Below are 11,018 nucleotides of genomic sequence, written 5' to 3' on the forward strand. Positions count from 1 at the left end.
TCCGAACTCGACCTTTTAAGTCTCTTTGAGCGCGTTAGAGTGCCTCCGAGCATGCGGCTTATACGATAACCCTGCAAAGTAGGTCAGAGATGTCACCCGCCAGGACGCACTAATCCAACCGTCCTGAGGGGGTTTCCCTCTCTCCATCACATATCATGGCTCAATCAAACTGCCATTTTTCTCTGTACTCGTGTCTTCGTACGCTGCCGAGCGATGCCAAATGTCCTCTTAGTTGTGCTCATCGTGTAATTAAGAGTCTTGCTTGCTGCTAATTCAGGGCTCATGTGAAATCAAAACCAAGTTAAGTAAAGAGTCAAAGTCCACTCCCTTCGTGAAAGGCCGGTCTGATGTCCCGCATTGGAGAAATGCATCCGCTTCTGGTTTAGTGTCTGCGGGGCACCACAGTGTGTAACGTGTCCCCCATCTTGCTCTCCCTCTGCTCTGCTCTGATCTGAAGTGACACTCCACCTCCCTCGCCCACCCCGAGGTTCACTTCCACCGCGGTGCTGCCAGACTCTCCGTGCGCTGCGCTTCACCTGCTCCAGCCCGAGGATGGCAAGAAATGCACTTCCACGCTCATTTTTTATTCCCAGCATCCCCTCCTCTCTCAGCCCTCCCCACCACACTGTCTGCAGCAGATGGAGGTCGTTAGCATACGGCGAATCGGCTCAATTTGCTAGCCATACTGCTTCTCCTCGGATCACTGGCCTGCCCACCACCCCCGCGCTTGCCTTCCTCCTCTGGCTGTCTTCTCTGTCTGAGATTGAACAGCTGTGTATTGCTGAAGGTGATTTAGAACTTGTTTGGGGGGGGGGATCCAAATTCAGAGACTGGCGAGAAAAAATGTGCCGTGCAGGAGCAGTGGTGGAAATGCAATCCTCGGAGAGATGCTTTTTCCCTGTTTTCCTTTATTTTTATCTTCCTTTTCCTTTTGATTTCCTTTTGTTTCCCAGTCGATCTGTTTCAAATGGCGCACTTAATTCTCAAAAGGCGAAGACAGCTCTGTGTTGGAATGAACAGTTAAACCTCATGGCCAAATGTGCGTTATCTGTCGCGTGCTGACCCAGTGCGTGTAATCTGTCGCAGGCTGCGACCAAAAATGAAACCAAAGCTAGGACTGAAACAGCTGGTATCAGATTTGGCAGATTCCGTGTTACGTAATCTAATCGCTCCAGCATGCTGTGCGGTTACCAAGTCTCGAAGGGTAGACAGTAAGGACTGGGAGATGTGGATCACGCTCAGCTTGTGTGCTTGACACACACGTTTTTCGGGCCTTCAGAGCTCCACTGTGGCCATTACACGCTGAGCTGCTAGGAGCTGAGACATAGACATTTACAGATAGGAGGTGGGAGTATGAGTCTCATCAGTTCAGTATTAGATCATACATCCTTTTCACATTAGATCGCCACTGACTTTGCATAATGTTTTGGTATGTGACCTTGCTACTGTTTTGAATGTACTGTGTGTTATGAGCAATGTTGGGGATGATAATGTAGCTGACCAGTAAACCTACAAAAGGCTTTAGAACGTAATCTTATAATCTATTTGGTAGGGATTAAAAACATATAGATTACAGTAATCATATCGAATATAAATTGTAGATTTTGCAATGATGATTACAGTGTAGAATGCATCAAAATATTAACTTCTTACTGGCAAACTACCGTTAAGGCTAAATGTTTTAATGTGTTCTACCCGAAAACTCAGATCGTGCCAGTAATGTATACGGTTGACCTTTGCCCCACCTCTAGAAGCAGCACTGCACAGCCTTTTGCGAGCCCTGACCAATGAGACGTATAGTGATCCCACGCAGCACCTGGAGCGTGAGCAGGCGCTCGCCAAGCAGTTCGCCGAGATCCTGCACTTCACACTCTGTTTCGACGAGCTCAAGGTGAGACGTACCAAAAGGGCCACTTTTAATATCCAGGTTACTTTTCCGAAATAGCAGATTGCCGATGATAAGTGGTTCAGACAAAAACGATGTTGCATCTCACAAATGTTTTATAAACAGGCCCCTGCAAGAGATTGCACAGCCAATATTCAGGTCAGACACCATTGCCAAAAAGAAACCAAACAAAAAAACAACAGTAAATGGAAGCCCATTAATCAATGAGATGGCACAGTGATGATTTGCTTTATAGTTGTCAGATGAGAGGTTGTGATGCCTGTTCATGAAAACACAATCAGTGAAAGCTCAACTGAACCAGATGGCACAAGTCCATTAGAAAAATGCAAACTCTTGCCATCTAGTTTTAATTCATTACTTGTGATTTTAAATGTTTTTGAGAGAAGTGTACCTTAGGACAGTCACAGTGTGTCCTTTGGGGCTCTGGAGTATTTGTTCTCAAATGAGCATTTTTTTCACAAATGCTAGCAATCGACCAAGGATTATATGGCACAGCAATGTACTAATTCTAGCTAATTACCAGCTAACTTTTAAAGGGTTAAGGGAACAAGGGAAATATGAATCTTTTCTCATTTTTGTCATTTTGTTCTTGGCCCCCTTTTTCTCTGGCAGTTCCTAATGACACAGATGCCTCCAATTGTGCTGTTGAGACCCCTTTCCTCACCAAAGGCCTCATTGCCTAGAGTTAGTGTACATTTTCCAGTGGCCTTTATCAGCAGTGGGTCATGCCGGTTAGTTTATCTAACAAGCCCTGCTCCACTTGGCCGCGTGTCAACGTGTGAGACCCTGGCAGAGCATTTACAGGCTGGCTGGTATCCCACCTAATGCAGCCAGGGCAGCCGACCTCATGACTTTCATGAGCAATCACATGCACTTCAGTCCAACCCAAGCCTTGCTTGCCCCAGCGATAACGTGACTGCCTTCTTCCGTTTCTTCCTCTCCCTCACTCTCCTCTTTCTTCTCTCTCTCTCTCTCTCTGTGTCTGTGCTAGAATACACACACGCGCGCGCACACACACACCACTTCACCCTGTGGCAGTGGGATGGGATGGCCCAGATAAAGAGCCCCCTGATGGGGGCGCTAAAAGCGGGCAGGTAGGGGAGTGTCAGGTCGCATGCCAGCCTCCGTCCATCCGCGCCCTCCTCCCAGCTTGGCACTCTGACCTAGTTTAGCCTGCCAGTGCAGCACGCTATGGACTAGGATGGGCTGTTGAAAATGGCACTGCCGAACACATACTGGAGAGTAACAGACCAACCCGCGGAGTTGATATGGATCTTCTCATGGTAGAGAAGGGGGCTTTTGCTCTTGAAGGCATATTTGTAACGTTCTAGAAACATTACAAAATGCTGGTTGGCTGGCCTTCCGCTAGTGTTGTTGAATTAGACATTTTCTTGAAGGTAATAGGTGCAGTTTGTAGGCCATCACTGGTCTTCCTACTGTAGCCATTCCAGGAGCTTCAAACAATGCTTTTCAGTGTGTGAAACTGCCAACTTTGAGGGTAAAAGTGGGCTTCTTTATTTTGTTTTTGTTTTGTAGAACTGTTGTATAACTGCAGTATAAAACAAGAGGAAGTGTGTTAATGCGTATAACCTGAGTGGTGGCATTTGGAAAAGGTGAGGCCCTGCAACGTAGATCAACTGCTCACAACCTGGAGTTGCCTGTTGCTTTTATACAACAGTTCTACGAAATAAACAAATAAAGAAGTCCAAAATGTAATGCTAATTATTTTTAATATTGGCAATTACTTCCATCAAAAAGTAGCTTCACAATAAACTTGTTTCTATGCAATAGAAACAATTGCCTGCCTCACACAGTATAAATGGCATACGGTGTATGTGGCACTACCAAGTAATATTAGTATGGAATGAATATGAAAATGAAAGAAAAAAACAAAACAAAAACCAAAATAAAATATTTCAAGAATTAAAAGATAGAATTGGGATTATTAGGGTTACTCTGCTATCTGTACATTTCTGTGCATTGTGCAGTTGGAGAGAAAACGTCGCTCTTGAGGACATGCATTCAGTAGCCTGGCTCATATCACTGCTGGCCTCGGTGTACTGTCACAGCAGGCGACCTAAACGTTTTCAAATAATGACATATTCAGAATTTGATGTGCATCTACAGTCACACACTGTTTCATACTCTGACCAAATGGGCTGTGGGTCAAATGTTCTTATAAAAGTCATCCACTGTATTAATTTCCCATTTTGTATATGCACAAATAACTAAGGGTTGGGTGCATAAAGCTAGCAGTTACTAAGCAACACGCAGCGGTGTGATACAGTTTTGGTGTGAAAAACCCATGTTATCACAAATATCGGCACAGTAAGAACGCTTCTCAACCAATCAGATTGTCAGGTCAGAACTAACTGGTATAATATGCTATATTTGGCTTAGGCTGTACTGATCAAATTAGGTTATCTTGCATTTATGGGTTTAAACAAAACAGTTTTGAAAAACTGCAACATTTTTGTTTTCATTTACAATTTGTAGACAAGCTCAAACATGTCTTCGACATGTAAGGAAAAATGGGATATGACACAGACAGCCTCGATGGTGTAATTTCTATCAAAATTATTAAGAATGATCATGTGACCTCTTTACCCACGAGTCCTAAAGAGGCCTCAGTGTCTGACCCCCACTATTGTCTCTCACTTCACTCTCTCCTGCGCAACCCTGAAAGTGCCCCCCCCTCCCCGAAACAAGCATGTATCTCTCGTTAAGCTACATTTCCACACTGCTTGCTCTCTCATCACAGGCAACCTGTCTACAGCACTTAGCCTCAACTCCGAGATGTTCTGCCAAGTGGCTGTTCGCAGATCCTGACTAGCCAAGCACTGCAAAGAAAAGGGCCATCTTGGCAAATGGGGGGAACCAAAACCTATTTAAGCAAAGCTATGGCTAATCCTGTTATTGCCTCTTTATGTTCCAGGCTGCCTTAAGCTATGTTTACTCTGTGTTCGTCAAATGCGCCTGTCACGGAAAACCTCATACAGAAGCTGAAGTACTACTAAAGACAGGCAGTCTGGTGCCACTCGGGCTCCCAGTGCACACACGATGTTATGTGCGAATAGCAAATAGTGTTTTGAGAAAACTTTCATTTTTTCCCCTTCAGATGACAAATCCCGCTATACAGAACGACTTCAGTTACTACCGGAGGACTCTGAGCCGCATGAGGATGAATAATGTTCCAGTGAGTTCCCAATAAAACAGTGCCATTTTTCATTTTGTACAAGCCCTGTTTACTTCTGCTTATTTTTCTCATTCCTCCATTGCTGTGTGTGTGTGTGTGTGTGTGTGTGTGTGTGTGTGTGTGTGTGTGTGTGTGTGTGTGTGTGTGTGTGTGTGTGTGTGTGTGTGTGTGTGTACGTGTACGCAGATGCTCAATTCCACATCCTCTCTCTACCCTCCATTTTTTTTTCAGAGTTAATAGGGCTATTCGAAAGGGTATTCCCAATTTTATGCCAACTGTGTGCAATTTCACTAACAGCCTTCTTTACCACATTATGCCATTTTACCAGTGCACGCACACACACACACACACACACACACACACACAAAAATACAAATGTCCCTCAAGGGACTACTGAGCTCCAAACAGGAAATGGGCTCCCAAAGGGAAAGTTAGCAAGTTTGAGGTTCTTGCTAAAGTGCACTGAGGTGCACCGACATGCACTCTTGCACCTGAACTGTAGTCAGCTGCACACACTCCCCCGAGACACCACTCTCTCAGGACTTGAAATCTGATCTGGGACCTGCCTAATATTCAACCCTGAGGGACTCCTCGCTGCCCAACACTCAGTCAAGAGGAGTGGGTCTGGTATTCCCCTTCTTATACTTCCCTACCAGACTCAGTAACCCCTCAGCCATAGCAGTTCCCCTGGGCCATGGGACAGAAACAGAGCTAAATAAGCCAGCAGGCTGGCTTGTGCTGGTGCTAACCTAAACTCATGTTTAATTCAGGAACTTGTTTTTGTTTTTGGTCCCACCAGAATGCACAGGTGTACGTAATTTACTGTATAATGAATTCACTCATTTATGAAGTCATGCAAATTTACTATAGAGAGTTCATATTTTCTTAGCTGTCCCTGAGCCTTGGTGGCTTTTGTGAAATTAGCCCTGAATAGTTTGGCTTCTGTCAAAAATATTTAAAACAAAATCCATTTTTCGTCTGTTTAGGTCTGTAATGTAACAAATGGAAATAAAATCCAGACTCTAGTCTGAACTTTTTTTTTCTTCTCTGTGTGCGAGTCCTTTTTTTTGTTGCATTGGAACTTATTCCTTGACTACCGCACCAGAGGAGAAGACAAAAAAAGACAGGTTTGTAAGGCACAGCTCAACCCTTGTGAGCCAGTTAATAATGTATACCTTGCTCCTGGAGATCCGCCATCTTCGACAGTGTAGTTCTCACATGCTTGACCCAGGGCTTCAGGCACATCAACAACACCTTCAAACATCTGAATATTAGACTGTGTGTAATTTTCTGGTGTATAGCTGATTTTCATCTGAAATTTGGGACAAAATAACCCCTCCAAAACTCTGTTCCTTGGTAGGGAAACACTTCTGTCTCTTTCACCCTTTAATCAACCTGTTTTCCATGTCATTTGATTTTTGATTGCTGCCATAAATTTAACTTATTTTTCCATTAATTCTGTGGCCATAATGGCGTCACCAGTTCCATGATCAACAGATTCTGCCTTATCACGCTACTTTTTTTCTTCTTCAAAGCAATGACCACCTTCGATTCCCCTTGCAGGCAGAGGGAGAAAGTGAGGTCAACAATGAGCTAGCCAATAGAATATCTCTATTTTATGCCGATGCCACGCCCATGCTGAAGACGATGAGTGACGGCACGACAAAGTTTGTGTCTGAGGTAGGAGACCGATTGCTGTCGGTGAAGGGTTCATTACTAACTCGGTCCCTTTTGCACGTCCGTGATGTATATGAAGAAAAACGCCCGGCCTTACTCACAGTGGCTCTAAAAGTCAGCGCTTTCTTTTACAGAACAAGAACTTGCCTATTGAGAACACGACAGACGTGTTGAGCACCATGGCCAGCGTTTGCAAAGTCATGTTGGAGACACCGTAAGTTCATCAGGGCATCTTTTGAACACAATCTTGAAAAGAAAAAAATTTTTAAATACACAAATTTTCAACATTTCGAACATGAAAAACCCCAGAATCTTTGCATACACGAATTGGAGGGAGTGGCTGGCCCAGTGGCACACCCTGCCCCATCACGCCCTGAGCACTCTTGCGTCACTGTGGCACTTTGCAGGGAGTACCGGAGCCGTTTTAGCAGGGAGGACACCGTATCCTTCTGCCTGCGGGTCATGGTGGGCGTGATCATCCTCTATGACTACGTCCATCCTGTTGGCGCCTTCGCCAGGTCCTCCAAAATAGATGTGAGTGGATCTTCTGCTACGGAGCACTTCCCTGCCGCAGGCCCGCTGCGGAAAGTCCCTTTAAAAAGACGCATCGTGCCTTTGAATTTTGTTGAAAGGTGATCACGGGCACAGGACTGCTGTGACTTCACATAGCCTGTTCAGAACGCACTTGATGAGCTGGAGTGGCGTGTTATACTGAGGACGCTTATTTAAAATATTTGCAGGGGAAATTGCTTAATTATCGCTTTCACATAGATGAGTTACAGATTTCATATTAAATAAACATGTTGAAATGCAGCATTGTACCTGTAGCACTTTGAGATGTATAAATGAGTCAGAATCAGAGCTGGTTTTTGTTTGTTTGATTCTGCTTCCACTCCCTTCAGTCCTTACCCATCATTTGTCATAGTGATAATGATAGTAAGCCAACTGTGTTAGCTACCACAATGGCTACCATCACTGTGGCCTCTCATGATTGGAGTGCCATTTTAACTTTATGATGTTTGTGTCTTTGTTCAGATGAAAGGGTGCATAAAAGTCCTCAGAGATCAGCCTCCAAACAGTGTGGAAGGCCTATTAAACGCTCTCAGGTAAGGACCGGAGGAAACATCCTAAAAATCATCTTTATATAGCTGACAGTAACTTTGGTTCATTATGTTATGAAGCATGGATGAAGACAACAATATTGCAAAGTATGTCTCAAAGTATGTCTCAAAGCGTGGAATGAACATGATCCTTGTTAGAGGATTGTATAGGTGGCTTAGCATATTTATAGCATATGCAGTGTTCCATACAGTGAGACAGTAAGCACTGCATCAAATCATATACCAAACTGCACACACTGTAATTCTGGGATACTAGATGTTCATTCTGAGGATCAAACTGATCAGTAGTTGAGTAAAGCGATATGCACATGTTGAGCAGGTGCATATGTTCGTCTTGCAAACTTGTAGGTTAATTAGCTTCTATTCCCAAATCTTCTTAGAAATAAAAGAGATTAATACAAATGACTTGTCTTGTTGAATTTGGAGAATATCAAGCTGAGGGTAAAATAACATTTCTCTCTGTCTGTAGGTACACAACAAAGCATCTGCACGATGACTCTACTGCTAAGACCATTAAGACCATGCTGCAGTAATAACCCACTCTGGGTTATACACATGACTAGCCTTGCACAACTGTTCCAGGGACACGCCCCCTCCCAAACAATGGCTAAGCACAGAATGTTTTTATATGAAAATAAAAATCAGATACATGCTTCTCTTAAAAAATAAATAAAGTGAATGCTATTGCCATTCTGTGTTTCTGTTTGTGCCAAATCTGTTCTCCTGAAAAATATTTTCAAACCTGCAAAATATGGCCATGTTACTGATGGCAGCTACCGTATGGGGGACAAAAAAAAGCATTGTGGGATTATTTTTGTGGTTATTGTAATTTAACTTCTTTACCTGTAAAGGGGAAGAAGAGTGTCTTTGACTTGAAAATTTATATATATATATATATATATATATATATATATATATATATATATATATATATATATATATATATATATATATATATATATATATATATACACATACATATATGAGAGAGAGAATATATATTATTTTTGTTTGAATTAATATTTAATATGTGCTTTGTATGACATAACAATGTCTTTCCTCTATTTAAGATAAGAGCAAACTAATGTTTCAAATTTATTTGCCTGGTTATGTGTAAATTTGAGAAAGTACATTTAAATTACATTTCACTTGTTCAAATGGTACTTGTCAGAATGGAGATTGATAGTACTGTTCATGTTTTAGATATTTTAGATATTAACTTGGATTATGTTTTTCTTATAGTTGTGTTTTTTTTTCTTTCTTTTTAAAACTAATTTCAAGATTTATGTTCAGTTAATAGATCTATTGAGTTTTTGTTGTATGATTACTTGCGATGTGCTATTTGGGGAAAAAAAAAATTAAAAGTGCTTCATTTTTGTACCTTTTGGTTTGTTTTAATACTCTTTCAGCAGATTTTACAGTTCACTCCAGGTGCCTTTCCTCTCTCTCTCTCTCTCTCTCTCTTTCTTTCTCATTCTTTCTCTTTATGAATGTATGTTTCAGTAAAATTTTGCAAACTTGACCTTGTGGACACAGTAATATTTCTTCACTGAGATACAGCCAAATTTTACCCCCTATAAAGCCCTTAATGTCCCTACTCCAGTTACCTCCTGGATATCCATCTCCTTTACCCACCCACTTGAAATCTAAAATACTGGACTACAAATGATTTAAAATTTGAGGAGAACAAAGCGACATGCTTTCTTCATACAGAGCCCCAGCTTGCCACTACATGTAGTATTTTTACAGCCTGATTTAAATCTTATTTCTCTATTTTCTCTATTTTCTCTCTTCCAAACATTTTATATATCTTTCACCTGTTTTTTTTTTTGTTTGTTTGTTTTTTACATTTTTTTTTTTAAGTACAGTTACTGTCTTAACTGGCCTGTCGCCTCTTTTCCTGTCTTCTTTTCAGACTTTATGTGAACTCGTGCAAAATTCATTTTGATTTGGTGTGACACTTTGGGGACAGCTGAAATAATTCAGCGTACGGAGATTAATACCGTTGGACCAAAGAGCTGCACATTTTTTGTGTGGTGGTGGGGGAATAATTTGAACAAAAGAGATAGCAAGGTGGGAGAGGTATGGGCTGCGAAACAGATAAAAGAAAGAGGGTGTGGCTGTAGTTGAGTGGTTGGATCGTGTTGTACTGCAGTAACCGAAGGCACAAATGAAGGTCATAGAGAAGCGAGAGGACAGTCACTGCAGTGAGTCCTGGACATTGTCAGGGTCAGAGAGAGAGCAGCTCAGGAGCTGGGTGTGTCCTGTATGTATGCAGCACTACTGGGGAAAGACACGCGGAGGAGGAGTGGAGAGTAAGGGAAGGAAGTACCACTCTTGGCTGGCTCCACCTCCTCTGCAGTGGCGCAGTGGTTGGAGAGGAAAAGGGTGGGGTGTTGTGGTGATCCTCGTACAGAAATACAATTCAGCCAGGTGTCCTTAAAGTTCAGTAAGTACACAATGATAATTGGGAATGTATTATGTTGCAAGGCTTATAAAAGTGCATTAGGTTCAGCGAATACATGGCAATTAAGTACCTAGTGCTATAACAGTGAAAATTACCATAACTTTAAGGTTGTATCAACTTATAATGAGCGTTTGTTTCCGTTTAAACTGGTTGGCTCAAAGGCAGGAATTGCACAAAGATATTTAAATTAATAATCCGTAATTTGTGTTTATTTTTTATTTCATGATAAACAATAGTCAATTATCTGATTAAAAATGGTCAAGTACCAGTTTCAAAACAAATTGTGAATATTTAATTCAGCCAATTAGACACAGGTTGCTGGAGGTTAGTCATATCATGCTCAAAGCAATCATAAGAGTCCCCAAATATATTCAGAGAAAACTAGCCAAAAACTAGAAGTTCATCAAGTACACCCTCAAATATATGGGGAAAGCTATAGATAACACGCTTTCATCCTATCAAAAAAAGTTGAAGAGATTGTTTCTTTGCAATCTCCTTCCCTCTCTCAGTTCAGTTCAATGTTCTTTATGGGTGTGACCATATTCATTAAAAGTAATGCCAAAGCAGTGCTGTGTGTCCCACTCAGACACACACATACGCAATTAATTTTACAAAGGTTCCCTTCAATCCCTGTGTAATGCAGATGTTGGT

At 42.0% G+C, this 11,018-nt stretch overlaps 1 protein-coding gene across 2 annotated transcripts in view; it reads left to right on the forward strand.

Annotated features, from left to right (window-relative positions):
* fam49bb (family with sequence similarity 49 member Bb) overlaps positions 1-8,793 on the forward strand; it is a 37,021-nt gene extending 28,228 nt beyond the window's left edge. Inside the window, exons 6-12 of one of the 2 annotated variants that reach the window (XM_027004334.2) lie at positions 1,752-1,891; positions 5,025-5,102; positions 6,666-6,782; positions 6,914-6,993; positions 7,187-7,313; positions 7,815-7,885; positions 8,370-8,792. In XM_027004334.2, coding sequence (XP_026860135.1) covers positions 1,752-1,891; positions 5,025-5,102; positions 6,666-6,782; positions 6,914-6,993; positions 7,187-7,313; positions 7,815-7,885; positions 8,370-8,433 — 677 coding nt within the window. In that variant the 3' untranslated portion in view covers positions 8,434-8,792. Of the gene's footprint in view, positions 1-1,751; positions 1,892-2,929; positions 3,001-5,024; positions 5,103-6,665; positions 6,783-6,913; positions 6,994-7,186; positions 7,314-7,814; positions 7,886-8,369 lie in introns of those variants that run through there. The other variant, XM_027004335.2, reaches the window with a different exon arrangement.
* Positions 8,794-11,018: the final 2,225 nt, after the last annotated feature.

The sequence above is a fragment of the Electrophorus electricus genome, chromosome 5 (genome assembly GCF_013358815.1).
Source record: "Electrophorus electricus isolate fEleEle1 chromosome 5, fEleEle1.pri, whole genome shotgun sequence".
NCBI lineage: Eukaryota > Metazoa > Chordata > Actinopteri > Gymnotiformes > Gymnotidae > Electrophorus > Electrophorus electricus.